The 15457-nt window shown below is 39.3% G+C and overlaps 2 protein-coding genes across 2 annotated transcripts; both read left to right on the top strand.

Moving 5' to 3' along the window:
* Positions 1 to 58: 58 nt before the first annotated feature.
* ccdc88aa (coiled-coil domain containing 88Aa) lies at positions 59 to 11201 on the top strand. Its single transcript, XM_072462231.1, has 29 exons — positions 59 to 121; positions 207 to 298; positions 1588 to 1678; positions 2568 to 2637; positions 2711 to 2769; positions 2833 to 2916; positions 3005 to 3142; positions 3240 to 3394; positions 3819 to 3900; positions 4029 to 4187; positions 4258 to 4404; positions 4479 to 4620; positions 4883 to 5440; positions 5509 to 5714; positions 5791 to 5985; positions 6087 to 6202; positions 6277 to 6415; positions 6493 to 6663; positions 6729 to 6890; positions 6965 to 7242; positions 7326 to 7469; positions 7538 to 7724; positions 7801 to 7946; positions 8020 to 8112; positions 8237 to 8430; positions 8837 to 8917; positions 9324 to 9557; positions 9650 to 9715; positions 10113 to 11201. The coding sequence occupies exons 1-29, from the start codon at positions 59 to 61 to the stop codon at positions 11120 to 11122; spliced, it is 5262 nt and encodes a 1753-aa protein (XP_072318332.1). The 3' UTR covers positions 11123 to 11201.
* Positions 11202 to 11745: 544 nt separating this feature from the next.
* Positions 11746 to 15416, top strand: mettl26 (methyltransferase like 26). The gene is made up of 6 exons (XM_072462230.1): positions 11746 to 12057; positions 12430 to 12592; positions 14830 to 14889; positions 14964 to 15031; positions 15100 to 15178; positions 15254 to 15416. Exons 1-6 carry the CDS (start codon positions 11789 to 11791, stop codon positions 15308 to 15310), a joined length of 696 nt encoding a protein of 231 aa, XP_072318331.1. The 5' UTR covers positions 11746 to 11788; the 3' UTR covers positions 15311 to 15416.
* The last annotated feature ends 41 nt before the right edge of the window (positions 15417 to 15457 follow it).

Raw genomic sequence — 15457 nt, forward strand, 5'->3', positions numbered from 1 at the left:
ACCAAGGATCTATTCTGAAGACTACTTTACTTTTGTCATTCACTTCATCACTTCAGCCATGGAAAGTGGGGGTTTTCGACCCTGTCTGGATCAGTTTATGGCGAGCCCACTCGTCACTTGGGTAAGTTCTAGAGGATCAAATGCAGGCGTGGTGTGTAGGCTACAATAAGTGACTTTATCTAACTCCTATTGCTTTATTATTGTAGGTAAAGACATTTATGACCGAGGATCAAACTATGAGCTTTGACTTCGCTGTTCTGTTGGATGGAATGTTTCTGAATGACATCATGAATCAAATGTAAGTTGATAAAAACAATAAAAGATATAATTATAACAAATAGTAAAATAAGACATAATCCTAAGTTTAGAATTAATTTAGATATGGAACAGCAGGAGTGAAACAATGTAACAATATTGTAAATAATTAGGAAAGACTGCTACAGATTTGCCAGACTGTCAAGAAGCTATTTAAGAGATTATGATTTGGGGACCCTTATGTTCTTAAGGAATTACCCTCCAACATGACAGACTCATGCTCCCCTGACAGTCTGTCATGCCGCAAAGGTTCAGAGACAAAGTACACACAAACCCACACTTTTTGCTAACTGCAGTGACCTACATTCAGTATTTGTCAACATGGACATGCAAAAAAATGACAAATAAAAAGAGATGATTTTTATGAGAATGTGTGACCTAGTCTACAGTACGGTCTCATCCAAATAACTCTAATTGTAAAAACAATGTGCAAAAAGGAAGAGGCGGGATAATCTGTTGGATTGTGAGACCCTCTGGGATTATGTCTGTTTAGTGCTGCAGATGGGGGGGTCTGCTGGCACAGGAGGTGCATATTTTATGCCATGATGTTGTACCATTTAAACACTAAAGTGCTCAAACTGTTGCAGAATAATCTATCATAATTTTTACAACCTTTTTTATTTCATACAGGGAAACAAGCTTTTTTATTATTGTAATTTAACTTTTATTTAACAAGGAGAGTTCCATTGAATTGATATTAAAAACCTCAGCTGTAGATGATAAGAATCTGACTTTTAAACCTCACTCTGTTTGTCAACCTTTTATATAATTTTGTGTCTGTGAAATTACAACTATTTAAAAATATAATAATTCAGGGAAAATACTAATTCGCCCCCCCCCCCCCCCCCCCCCCAGAAGTGCTTCAACTACACCTCAGGACATGGTCAAAGTGAACAGGATTCATAATCTAAGTCTCCTTGTCTGCTGGCACTACTGTACATAATTCAAGTCATGATATTGTAGCATTTAAACCCTAAAGAGCTAAACTGTTGCAGAATAATCAATCACATTTTTTCCAATCACATGTGCAACAAACAGTAAGAACGTGACCCCTATTTTATGCAGGGAAAAAAACTTTTTTTTTTTAGAAATTGTATTCAACTTTGAGTTAACCAGGAGAGTTCCATTGAATTGAGATTAAACCCTCAGTTGTAGATGATACAAATTTGACATTTAAAACTCACTCTGTTTGTCAATCTTTTAAATAATGTTGGTCAAATTAATTCAGGGAAAATCCAATACACTATACTACAAATACACTTTTTTTTCCAGAAGTGCTTCAACTACACCTCAGGACATGGCCAAAGTGAACAGGATTCATAATCTAAGTCTCCTTGTCCAGCAGATCAAGACTCACTACCAGGTACAACAGTCAATACAGTTGAAGTGTTTAGTGTGTTTAAATTGATTTAATTGTTTATTACAAAACATATGAAGTTGTGGTAAGGTATACAGTTTGCTTACTTTACAAGAGGATATGCCATTCCTTGTCATGTGCATTTGTATCTGTTATTATAATGTAGCAGTATTGTAGGTATCATGAATTTTATCAAAGCGTGAGGTGCCTTGTGACTCCTTGAGATTTATTCATTCATTAATTTATTTATTTATTTATTTAGAGGACAGTGCATATTGACAGTTAAACTGGATAACATGAGGTTTCACAGTTACATACTGTATAACATAGCGAAACATTTCACACATTTGGTTTGTTTTGCTCAACAGCAAGACAAACAGTCCAGATATTGACACAAATATTAAAATTGGGTAAATAAATTATAATAAAGATATAATAGCACAGTGAAGCACAGGCAGCATAATATTTAGCAGAAAGCACAAGAGCTTTAGAGGCAGTGTTAGTATTTAAATCATAAAATGCAGAACATGGTTAAGCGGTATATAAAAAGATGCAGTATTTACAGGCACTTTAGTTAAATGGTGGGCAAGAGTATTTCATATTCAGTCAGTAGTTGGTGGCATTTTCATGGATTATCTAGTTCCTCTTAAGACATGTGTCCTCAATATTAACCGTGTTAACATCTGTGTTGTAGTGACATTCACATTAAAGCTGCTGTTAGGGAAACACAATGTTTTTGATAGATACTTTTGAGGGATTTGTCAAGCTTCTGCACCAAGTTCTGATTGTGATGCAGCTTTTCTGATTGTGAGCTGTGTTGCTGTACATTCTCTCGACCCTCATTTAATAACTTCATAGACCTTGTTTTTCCAACATCATATTTTATGTTCTCCAGGATCATCTTAAACAGTTAATCATGACCCCTTTGCCAAATGTGTTGCTGCTTATTAAGACTCCATATTGTGGTATGTTATTCTTTCCTTTAACATTTTTATCAAATAGTTCTATGTCCAAGACCAATGATTAATCCATTTACAGAACAAGCTCTGCAGGAAATGAAAAAGCTTTTGCTTCTACTTTTGGGATGTGCAGTCCAGGTAAACAGCAATTATGCATACATAAACGCACACATTTGTTGACACATTACTTCTTTTGTTTAGTGCGAGAATAAAGAGGACTATATCGAAAGGATCCAAAAACTAGAATTTGACACTAAAGCAGCTATAGCTGCACATATTCAAGAGGTAAGTATTTTTATATAAGAATACTGTCAATAAGAAGTCCTTATGCATTTAGCACTACAATATGTGTGACATTGTCCTTGTTTCTCAGTTGACCCACAGCCAGGAGAATGTCTTGGATCTGCTTTGGCTGGAGGTTCGAGAGGGGCAACCAGAACTAGAGTTTATAGCCAGGAAGATGGCTTTACACATCCGCAGCTTGCTAAATGAAAGAGACACATATTTTGAGGTATTATACAGAAAGTGTATTGAATATAGAGTGATATCTGTTAAATACACTTGTTATACTATGAATACATTTGTTGACTATGCATTCTTTGGCTCAGATCATCACAGAGCTAATGCAGGATTGGGACAGTGGCTGGAGTCCGCAGAGTTGCCCACAGAGCACCATTGAGCAGCAGCAGAGAGGGGCTCAGCAGCACCTGTCAGTGGAGCTGGCAGACTCCAAAGCTAAGATCAGAAGACTCAGACAGGAGCTGTAAGTAGACTGCACAGGAGATACCTTTGCTGGAGGCCTGAGTAATGATTTGAAATGCAGATGATATCGCTATTTAAAGTTTTTATTTTGTACATTACCAACGAGCTATAACTACATTCGGTTGTATTGAAGCATTTTTGAATTACCAAAAGACAATGAAAGGCAGGGATACTATCGGACAAGAGCTGGCCTGAGGGAGATTGGCCCACATTAGTGCATGCTTGGCAACTTCCATTGCAGAGCTCTACCACTGACCCATATTAGCACTGCATTTCTGCAGATACTGCACTGCCACAAAACACTAATCCGGTTCAATCCTCTTCCTTCTCTCTGTGTAAATATTGATGCTTCTTTGTATTTTATTATATGGCGAAGTCACAAACAAACATCGTTGTGTTTTCATTTTATTTTTATTTTTTTGCAGAGAAGAAAAAAGTGAACAGATGCTGGACTGCAGACATGAACTTGAGAACATAGCGACAGAGATGAAGAGGATCCAACAGGAGGTGAGGATGCACAAATCTAAAACAAACCAGGTTCAATTATTTTCAAAAGGCTGGATCACTAATAACACAAAGACAAAGATTGTCCACAATCATTTTAACTGTTAAACTTGCCCCTGTGTTTTTGTCAGAACTCCCAGCTGCTTGTGGATGCCCGTACAGCGCGTACATATCGGGATGAACTCGACTCCATGAGAGAGAGAGCCATTAGAGCAGACAAGCTTGAAAGTGAAGTAGGACGTTATAGAGATCAACTGCACAAAATGGACTTTTACAAGGCTAAAGTGGAGGTCAGAGCAGATCAAACACAAGGTTTTTGTGTAAAGAATGACAAATAAACAATGTTTTTTCTGTTTATAGGAGCTCAAGGAGGACAACAGGGTGTTACAAGAGACCAAAGAGGTCTTGGAGGAACAGCTGGAGGGTTGGAGGTCACGTTCTGATCAAATCCACCAACTTGAAAAGCAGTGTCTGCTGTTGAATGCTCGGGTTCATGACCTGGAGCAGGTCAGGCATCTACACACAGTAATGTTATTGCACTGTTCTGTCATGAAAAGTCTTGATAAAAAGTCTTGCTTCAGGAAAAAGAGGTTGACCAAAAGCGTATTGAGGATCTGCAGGAGGAGAACCTTGGTCTGTACATGGCCCAGAGGAGGAGCATGGAGGAGTCACAACACCTGGGTTGGGAACTAGAGCAACTGTCAATGACTGAAAACTGCCGGGGTAAGGGTTTGTAAGAGAGGGCACACAAATTATGTAAGAATTCTAATGCACGCATTCCTTCTTTTGTCTACTGTTACTGCTTTGTCCCAAAATGAGGTCACTTTGAGTGCTCTGCTAGTTTTCTGAAAATGTATATTGGATGTAATTAAAGCAGCAATACTAACTACTACTACTCACTAACTAACACAATTAAGTGATTCCACATGATTTAGTGGAGCATCTACAGGTTTCAATGTTTGAAAGGGTGTTGTGTGTGTTTAAGGTCCACTGAGTTTGGGTGAGGAGGTGAGTGAAAATACCCATAGCCGGATGCTAAAACTTGAAAAGGAGAACCAAAGTCTGTTGAGAACAATTGAAGAACTTAGAGCTGTCACAAGGAGCAATGAAGTAACCAAAGGATTACAATCACCAAACGTCCACTCAATAAACCATATGAAGAGGTCAACACAAGAGACATGGAATGGAGAAGAGAACTACTCTGAAGTTCACCCAGTCACATTGGAGCAGGTCCAAACTAAGATTTTTTTTACAGAAGGAACAGGTTTCCTCACACAGGAGAAAAGACTAATGGAAAATGAAGTTGGTGGCATGCATTCAGTAGAAGTGCATGAAAATTGTCAGAGTCCGCTGCTTTGTGTTGAGCCAGAGAGTGTTCACACTTCTGGCTCAAAGTACTCAAGTCCGAGTCATGCCAGCAGCATCTTCACTGCTCTGCCAACTCACTCCTCCTTTGCCAGCAAGCACACACAGCGACTGGAGGCCAAGTGCAGAAACCTGGACATAGTCAACCAGCATCTACAGACTGCATTAGACAACACTGGTAAGTCCTAGTAAGAGCTTGGATATGTTTTATATGAACATCTGACAATGGTTATGTCAATTCCTTAGATCAAAAGTTTCAGCGTCTAGAGGCAGAGGTTCAAGAGCTGGAGGCAGAAAATATAAGTTTGCAAGCCACTTTGGAAGAACTGCGCATATCTTTAAGAAGACTTGAGCAGCTAGAAACAGAAAAGTCAAGTCTTGAGCAAGAAAATACTGTTTTGGAGAGAGAGAAGAGACAGCTAGAAAAAGAAAACCGACGACTTCGCCAACAGGTTAGGAATCTTCATTTTAAAAAGACTAACAAGTAATAGAGTGCTTGATCAAGCAGATACATGTTTTACATTTCAGGTTGAAATCCAAGATGCAAATTTAGACCGCAGTAATGTCTGTATAGCCAGTCTGGAAAAGGAGAGCCGTTTTCATATCAAGGAGCTGGAGAATTTAAAGGAGACTGCTGAAAGAGTCAAATCCACTGAGAGAGAGAACAGAGAACTGAGCAAGCAAAGTGCAATCGACCAGAGGACACTGGCCACTCTCAGAGAGGTGAGACAAAGACGTCTGTCGACATCTTCTACTGATGTAATAAACACTATATGTAGAAGAGTATACAATAAGCGATAATCATATTAATGTGTTGGCCATAGGAACTAGTCAGCGAGAAGCTGAAGAATCAGCAAAAAGACAATGATTTGGAAAGGCTGACACGTGAGCTAGAGATGAATGATGCACAAGAGGAAGAACAAGATGCGCTTGATACAAAGTATGTCTTTTTACAAATAAAGCACAGTGCTATATTTCATAAATAGAGTAAGTTGATTTTTTTTCTTGCAGTAGGTTTCATATGTTGGAGTCTGAGCTTGAGTTGTCTCTGAAGAAGTCACTTCAGATTAAAGAAGAAAAGATGGAAGCACTAGAAGCTAGATTACAGGAATCTTCAACACTTAATCTGCAACTACGCCAGGAACTTAAAACTGTATGTTCACAATAACTCGGTTTTAAAAAGCCACACATAATTAAACCTGTAACAAGTGTTGTTTTTTCATTGTCCAGGTAAAGCTAAGATATGAGGCTCTGCAACAGAGGCTGGATGAAGAGTCCACATTAAGCTCTACATCCCCACAGGAAACAAGCAAGGCAATGAGTGAATGGCTACGTGAAAGTCAAGAGACAACTAAGGAGCTGCTAAAACTTAAAGATAGACTGATAAAAGTGGAGAGGAATGTAAGTGAGAATCATTTTATATTTTATTTTATTTTTCAGTGATTAACTGTCCATCTATAATTTAGAATGCAACGCTGGAGGCAGAGCGCCAGGGCATGCAGGCCCGTTTGAAGCAGCTGGACACTCAGTCCAACAGTCAGCAATCACAAATTCTTGCTCTACAAAGACAAGCTTCAGTGTTACAAGAGAACCACACTGCTCTGCAAACAAACAATGCAAAGCTGCAGGTGGTTATACTTAAGTGTACAACTAACATGTTTGTCCACTAAAGGCAGTAAATGAACAACCTGTTAACCTCCAGGTGGAGAAGTCTACTCTAAAATCCCAGGGTGCCTCTCTGCTGGCCCAAAATGCTCAACTGCAGCAGCAGCAGCAGAGGACAGAGAGCGAACGGGACGCTGCCATACATGAGCGTGAAGAACTGCGCTCAGTCCACGAACAGCTGTTACGAGATCATGAGAGACTTGCAGCCCTGCACGAGAGACAGGCTATGGAGTATGAGGCTTTGATGGGAAAACATGGATGTCTGAAAAAGGCACACCGCACTCTGGAACTGGAGAACCGCACTCTGCAAGACAGGTGAGGTCAAAACTCACATATTTGTCACACAAACAATTGGATTTACAGTATTTAAAAACATATGAATAATGGCATATTTTTAGGTACAACACGTTAGTACTGCAGCGGAATAAACTTGAAGAACTTGAGAAAACCGTGAAAGAAGAACAAGTGAAGATCTCAATGGAAAAAGAACAGCACAGGACAACAGCTGCTGAATGTTGCAGGCTCCGAGATGAGAAGGACTGGTGAGAAACATCTACTAATTACTTACAATTTCATAAATTGTTGATTTCCATCAATTATTTTCCCAAAGGCTCAACCAAACCTACCGTCAGCTTCTCAGTGATAATGAGTTGTTGACCTATGAACACAAAGAAGTTAAAGGTCAGCTCAATGAGGCCAAACTCGAGCACACTTGGCTACAGGCTGACTTCTCTAAACTTAAAAAAGAGTTTCAGGAATTGGATATTTCCTCCACCAAACTGAACAATCGGTGTGAGGTACATAGATACCAGTAGATGCAGTGTTCAGTTAGTGTCTAATTTGAATAAAGAGTGTTTAATAATTGTTTTATAGTTATTGGGCCAGCTGAAAGGCAACTTGGAGGAAGAGAATCGGCACCTGCTGAACCAGATTGAGACTCTTATGCTTCAAAACAGAACCTTGTTGGAGCAGACAATGGAAAGCAAAGATCTGTTTCACGTCGAGGAGAGACAGTACATGTGAGCCATTTAGACGCATTATTAATATTATCTATTCATTTTTCAACGTTTTATTTGCTTGTTCTCACTTCAGTGATAAACTAAATGATCTGAGAAGGCAGAAGGAAAAGCTTGAAGAGAAGATAATGGACCAGTACAAATTTTATGAACCATCAACTCCTCGAAGGTAAGCTTATGAGCTCATTAGTCTTTCTACAGACCAAACTACTTTGTCCTTTTTCTTACTGTGGGAGTTAGGTGCATGTTTGGAGTAATATTTATAGCAGGCAACGTGGTTTGTCTTTTTACAGGCGTGGAAATTGGATAACACTTAAACTGAGGAAGCTAATCAAATCTAGCAGTCGTGACAGTGGATCCGAACAACCTCCTTCGCCAACTCATCCTGGGACTGACCCTCACCTTCTCTGTCACGACAACAGCTCATTCTTGGATGGGGCGTCTTCATCACCAGCAGGTCACATGATGCTACCTCGTTGCAGCAGCAGTGAGTATGAGCTTCCAGGTTTTAATAGACCTGGTACAGCCTCCTCGTCTACTCAAGTCTACTACAAAAAACTATTGCAAAAAATACTACCTCAAAAAGAGATGTGAAGGCTAGTAAATTCAGCATCTGAATAATACATCACATCAGCTTTGCTCAACGACATTTATGAGATATACAAATCTTAAATATAAATCTATTTCATTTGGACCAGTGGTTAGTTTGTTGGTGAGTAAGTTACTATGTACATGGTTCTATTTAGATATACATAACGTTGCTTACAGTGTGTAATTTTCCTGAAACGTTTTGCCTTTGTCTTGTGTGTTTATATATTTCTCTGCCTGTTGTCTTTTCCCTCCCTGTCATTTGTCCTCCCCTCTCCACATCACATTTTTGTACTTGGAAATAGCCTCTCTCAAAATGTTTCCTCGTTTGAAGAAGAAGCTTAAGGACAAAGACAAAGCCAAGTCCATCTTTCGTCGTTCCATGTGTAAGGAACCACTATTAGCTTCTCATTCATTCACTTACTATTTCATTCTTGGCATTAGACATTTTAATAGTGTTGAATATGCTGTAAAGTATGGTAAGATAATTGTGTCATATATTCATATCTCAATACTTATTTCAAGTAGGTTTACAAGATTAATTGTCATAGTCACTAACACATTTCATAAAACTATAATTTCATTGCAAAGTAACAAATATGAAGCATACATTTTTAGGTCAGCATTATATTTCAGGTAAAGAATAGAGGTCAGAGTTTTACCGCATTGTTAAAGGACAAGTAGATTTGATGTCAACTTTTACTTTTCTCAAAATACAGTACATTTTTTAAAATATCTTGATTTTTTTTTACCCGATCCTCGTTAAATCTGTGCCTTGATCTTCCAATGTAGCCTTGAGTAGTTTAGTGCACCCCTCAGCCACGCTCAGAGATGAGAGGTGGTCAGGCAGCACGCGGATGCTCGACAGGTCAGATACAGAAATAAACGCGGAGGACACACTGACATCATCCTTTACAACATCCACCCTGTCCATCTTCAAACTTCATTCTACCAAATCAGAAACCCTTCATCCGTCCATTCACCACTCTGAGACTGCCCTTGATGTGTGTGATCTATGGGTGACAGGTAGATGACATGTTTATTTTGATATGCCACATGGAGTATAACTATTTTCATGAAATGTACTACTCATATGTTCATCCTATTCTGCCCTACAGATAAGGAGTCAAATGATAGTGCAGTGCCATCTGGAGTGGAAGATAACGAAGAGCTTCCAAACCACGGTAAATCTTCTATCTCATTTAGAGGATTCCAGCATCATACAGATGTATAACCAGTCCAGGAATTAGACTAAATCCATCAAATTGCAATCATGACCTTGTTTTATATTAATCTCTTCTGCTGACCAGACTGTCTAAAACAAAGATTAAGGGCTTACTTTTACTGCCCACTGGTGGTCACATGGTATATTACCAAGTACAGCCCAATGGGGAAAAAAACATTTTTTTCACACCATCCATACAATCCAGAGACAATCACACAATTAGACAGGAGCAAACCTGAACATGAGAAATGCTCAGGTTTGATCGGATTAAAGGCTGAATTGTGTAGCACATTGTGGGTCTTCATGTCTGTCATATTGTTAGTTACATGAATTTAAAAAAGTATTTTTCTTTCTAGATGCAAATGGCACTCAAAGCCGGGCCCAAAGTGAGAGCAGTGGAGAGTTCAGTGTGAGCCTTGATAATCAACCCTGGTCAAGTGGCAGCAGCCCAGTCCAACATCCACAACCACATCAAAGTTCTATTTCCATTCAACCTCCCACTGATGCTTCTACTCCACACCACGGCCACCTGCGTAAGTCTTCTGATGTTACGCCCAAAGACAAGAAAACGGATCTAGGACCAGCTCAGGATTTCTGGCTCACAAGAGGCAAAAGGAGCCTCAGAAGAGGTTCGAAAAACAAGTTTACACGCTGTCTGTCAGATGCAACAGACAGTGATAAAACTAACCAGGAGGAAAGAGAGACTGATTCAAAATCAGCTTCAGAAAACACTGTAACAACAAGAGTTGTGGCTTGCTCTCCTATCACAGTGTTGTATGTCCAAGGCAAATCATCTTCAATGTCTGGATGCCTAAACTGTTTCTCTGCACCGCTGGGTAAAGAGGGGAAACTTAGGGGGACCAAGTCCACGAAGAGCCTTCCTCGTGCCAGTGGTGTTTTATCAAAAGCACAGGGTTCATCCAGACGCTCAAGTGACAGTAGTGACTGCAGGGTAAAGCTTGATTCACTACCTGTCCAAGTTTCTGAGAGTACAACGGAGCAAGATAAAGCAAGTCTAACAAGACATTTAGATGTTGACGTGCACAATTGTGAGCCAGTTCCTCCAGTCAAACCTCCAAGAGACCCAGCTGCTGTTCCCACCGACCGCCCAAAATCCCCTGTGCAAGAGTCAGCTTTTGGATCAGCATTCACTTTTAAGTCAGTTTTCTCCAATACAATATTTAGTGACTCTGTCATCCAAACTGATATGGAACGATCTGAAAGCAAACAGACTTTCATAGAGCTAACTCAAGCTCTGATGGAAAATGGTCCAGGACAAATGTATGTCTGTAACAGCACACAACAAACACTGCTCAGTGTAGAAGGTGCAGGGGATCAATCTGTAGAAAGTACCCAAAAGCATTAAGTATTAGCATTAGGACATATCCCCATTCAAAAATATGTACAATTTTGTATTGAAGTGTTGACTTAATGGTTCTAAATTCTCATAACTCTTAAAAACATGGATTGTCTTGTAGTCAAAGATCTCTCTATGAAATAACAAGGCAATCAGCCCCCAATCCCGACACTGGTCTCAGGTTTTGTAGGTTTTTCTGTATAATGTCTAATTTATCCTATAATACTTGAACATCCTGGTATTTTTGTGTGAAATTACCTTGTGACAATCCTCACAATGTGCACTGTACGTTTTCCAGTTTTGTTCCTGTAAATTTTCTTTTTTTTAATTCTTTCAGAAAAGATTGTTTGCAATAAAGTTTCTTCTGGTGTTTACTAGTGGTTCCAAGGAACAATTTCTTCTCTTTTTATTTTATTTTTACAGTGTTAACGTGTGACCCGACACTACTGCAGTACTGCAGTATACTTTATCATAAATTGTTTTACAAAATAAAACAACAATGTATAATATAAAATACATCATTGTGAGCAGTATTGTACTGCCATTTCATTAGTTTTAGCAGGACGTTTTCTGCTAAAAGAAGAAGCAGCCCACTTAGAACTTAGGACCTCCCCGTGTTTTTATTGGACAATCAAACGTCACGTGGGCTAATACGGAAGCGAGTAAATTATTTGGATGTGCGTTGTTCTTGGACCGTTTTTGCTGAGCTTGAACCGCGCTATTCGTCAGTTTATCCTGGGTTTTGACAAGATGCTGAACGCCCCCGCAGCAGATCGAAACAAGGAGCCCATCCTGTCGGTCCTCCGGGAAAGCCTGGACCCCGGGAAACCTCTCCAGGCGCTCGAGATCTCCTCCGGTACCGGGCAGCACGTCACGCATTTCGCTCAAGGTTTGCGTAACATAGTCTGGCAACCCTCAGAGTATGACCATCAGTCTTTGGCCAGGTAAATGTTTTAATATAGGCTAATTCCCCTCTTGTCACAAATACGTACGCCACGGTGAAACTACCGTTGGCCATAATTTCAGGTTCCATTTAAAATACAAGAAAATACAGAGAAACGCTGGATAAAACAAGAATAGGGGAGAAGCTAGGCTACCACCAGGAACCCGGGATTCACTCGGGAGTAAACAAACAAAGCCCCAAAAACATGGTTGAATTGCGTTTTTAAGAAATGTGGATATAACTGTTAAAGAAAACCCATGACCCTTTCAAAACTAACGGTAGTGAGGGAACCCTTTCTAGATTTTTATTTTTTTTATTTTTAGGATTTGTGTGTGATTTGCCTTTTGACAAATGCCCTTTTGTTCCCTTTCAGTATAGAAGCGCACAGAGCTCACTACAGGCAGGCCAATGTGAAACCTGCCATTCACCTGGACGCTTCTTTGTCCCATGAGCACTGGGGGGACTTTCAACCAGAGAGCCTAGACCTGGTCCTGAACATCAACATGATCCACATCTCTCCTATGGCGTGCACGGAGGTGAGACTGTTGGGGACACTTTTTATTATAGTTATGATCTTCCCCTATAAATCCCATACTGTGAGGTGAGGCAGGAAGCAGGTTATTCCTTATTGTCTGTCTCCTCTCAGTTGACTTGATTAGCGGCTGAGAAATAAGGAAGTAAAATAAACATAATTGGACCCCAGTACTGCTGATAGATCCTTTTTGCATGGAAAAATATATAAGACAAATTCAAATATAGTAATTATGTATTTTGGAGTTTCTGCTGACTCGTTAATAGAGAGTAGAGAGCTTTTCACCACTGTCAATAGCAAAAACTGTGCACAGCTCTACTCTGGTGCAATATTGTGATGAAAAATCAAACCCTATAAGGCTGCATTCCTGGCAATAAATAGGACAGCAACAACGTAACATTTATTATGTCATCATTTCAGATGGTGGGCAGTGGCTTATATAACTCTATGGGAGATTCGCCTTTTTGAAATAAATATCCAAACTGAAAATCCACAAATGTTGAACCTTTTGATTTGTTGTGGATTGGCTTCATAAACTCTATTATATTAATGTTATGATGTACGACTATGACATCTTTGGTGTTGAGTAATGGCGCTACATTCTAAAGCAAGTGTGAAATTAAATACAAATAAATAGTTTTATGTATTTATCAACCTTTATTTTACCAGGTAGAACCCATTGAGATTGAGACCACTTTTTCAAGGGTGACCTGGGGCAAAGTGAAAATGTTGCTGCTCACAAAACTTTAAAACATGTACACATTTAAAAGTGACATTTAAGAAAAATAAAACAGAATTTACATTTAAAAGTACAGTAATTTTGTTGGATTCTCAGTCTTTGTTTTTTTAACTTGAGATACCAGTTCACGCACCCTAAATTTGATTGAAAGGAGTTCCAAGCTGCAGGAGCAGCTTAGGAGAAGGCTCGCTTACCCAATAGGTCCTCGCACGAGGTACCAACCAACAAGCCATTAATGTCTAGTGAGTGCAGGGAATAATGACCCTTCGCTCTCAGCACAGATAGGTCGGATCAAAACCACAAATGGATTTATATTTGAAAATCATTCAGTGAGTAACCATCCGAGCATTTAAAGAGGGGCCTTCATACAACAACCTGTTACAAATCCTAATGCACATACACAGTGTTTGTTAATGCCACAGCTAAACATCTGCAATCCCTAAAGAACATCACTATAATTCAATTAATATTCAAATGTAGCATATAACAGACATTTACAGGCGTGAAGCAGGATTTGTTTATTTCCAATCCAAACCAAGTTCATTAACGTAGTTAATTTATGAGGACAGAGAATCCTTTCAACTTTGTGCCAACTTTTTATTTTATGTGGTTGTGTCCAGTAATTACTAGGACTGTAGTCGACTAAATAAATGCTCTGTACATCATTTGATCAACTAAAAGGGAATGTGGTGTGGCAGTCTTTTTACCATCTGAAAAACATTGCCAAAATCAAAAATATAGTGTCAAAACCAGACTTGGAGAGACTTATCCTTGCGTTTGTCTCCAGTAGATTAGACTACTGTAACGGCCTGCTCACTGGCCTCTCCAAACGAGTTGTAAAACAGCTGCAGTACATCCAGAACGCTGCTGCTCGGGTCCTGACTAGAACCAGGAAGTACCATCACATTAGTCCTGTTCTCAGGTCTCTGCAGTGGCTCCTGTGGCTCAGAGAATAGACTTTAAAGCAGCTCTTCTTGTGTACAGGTCTCTCCATGGCCTAGCACCAAAGTACAAGCACTAACATGCCCAAGTACATGTTAGTGCTATATGAACCATCTCGGACTTTGAGGACCTCAGGGACCGGCCTCCTGCTGGTGCCCAGATTCAGGACTAAATGTGGGGAACCCTTTGAGACAGGCCCCTACACTGACTATGTTCAGGCTCAATGCCCTAGCGTCTTTGTTGTGTGTATGCAGCCCTAGTCAGTAAGATAGAAAACCAAAAAAGAAAACACTTTTTTTTTTTTTTTTAAAGTGTGGTTCTATCATTTTGAAACTGTATACCGTGTTTGACTTTTTGGGCCTGAACTAAATGTCTTAAAATATCAGCCATTTAGAGCTTTATTGTAAGTCTGTATAATACACTGGTCTAATGATTAATACACACAAAAATCGTGTCAAGCATGAATGCATTAATTCAAAGCCAGTCTGAGGGTATATACTTAATAAAAACATTGATTGTTATTAGCTGCTTTTCATATATAATCTATTCTTTTATTTCAGGGTTTATTCAGAGGAGCTGGAGCATTGCTGAAGCCACAAGGTCTTCTTCTGACGTATGGTGTAAGTGCATTTTGTCTTCATGCCTTAGACATCACATTAGTGGTATCATATTGTAATTGTTTCACCATTTCCAGCCTTATGCAGTGAATGGCAGGATAACGCCCCAGAGCAACGTTGACTTTGACCAGAGTTTACGGCAAAGGTACAGTATTGTATGTTATTTAAATTTGAGTGTGCAAGGCTCCTGTAAACTTGTGTTTTATTCCATAGAAATTCCGAGTGGGGTCTGAGAGATGTTGTGCTACTCAGATCTATTGCAGAAATAAATGGTTTATTCCTGGAGAAAATGGTAAAGTAAATACATTACATTATCGTGTTTAGAAAAGTGATACTGCAACTAACTTTTTTTTCCTTCACCATTTAGGTTGATATGCCTGCAAACAACAAGTGTCTTCTGTTCAGAAAGGAGAGTTTAGTATGAAGTATTTCATCTATTTGACGCAGGCTAGTGAATCTAGGCCTTACTTTAAATCTAAAAGCCATTTCATTACAATAACTTTTAATAAATCATGTTTTCATTAATAAAATGTTTGGGTTGAAACATTTATTCGTTTTTTTAAAAAAAAAA

This window comes from Eucyclogobius newberryi, unplaced genomic scaffold (genome assembly GCF_026437365.1).
Source record: "Eucyclogobius newberryi isolate DKJ021-1_F unplaced genomic scaffold, fEucNew1.0.hap1 SCAF_4, whole genome shotgun sequence".
Taxonomy (NCBI): domain Eukaryota; kingdom Metazoa; phylum Chordata; class Actinopteri; order Gobiiformes; family Gobiidae; genus Eucyclogobius; species Eucyclogobius newberryi.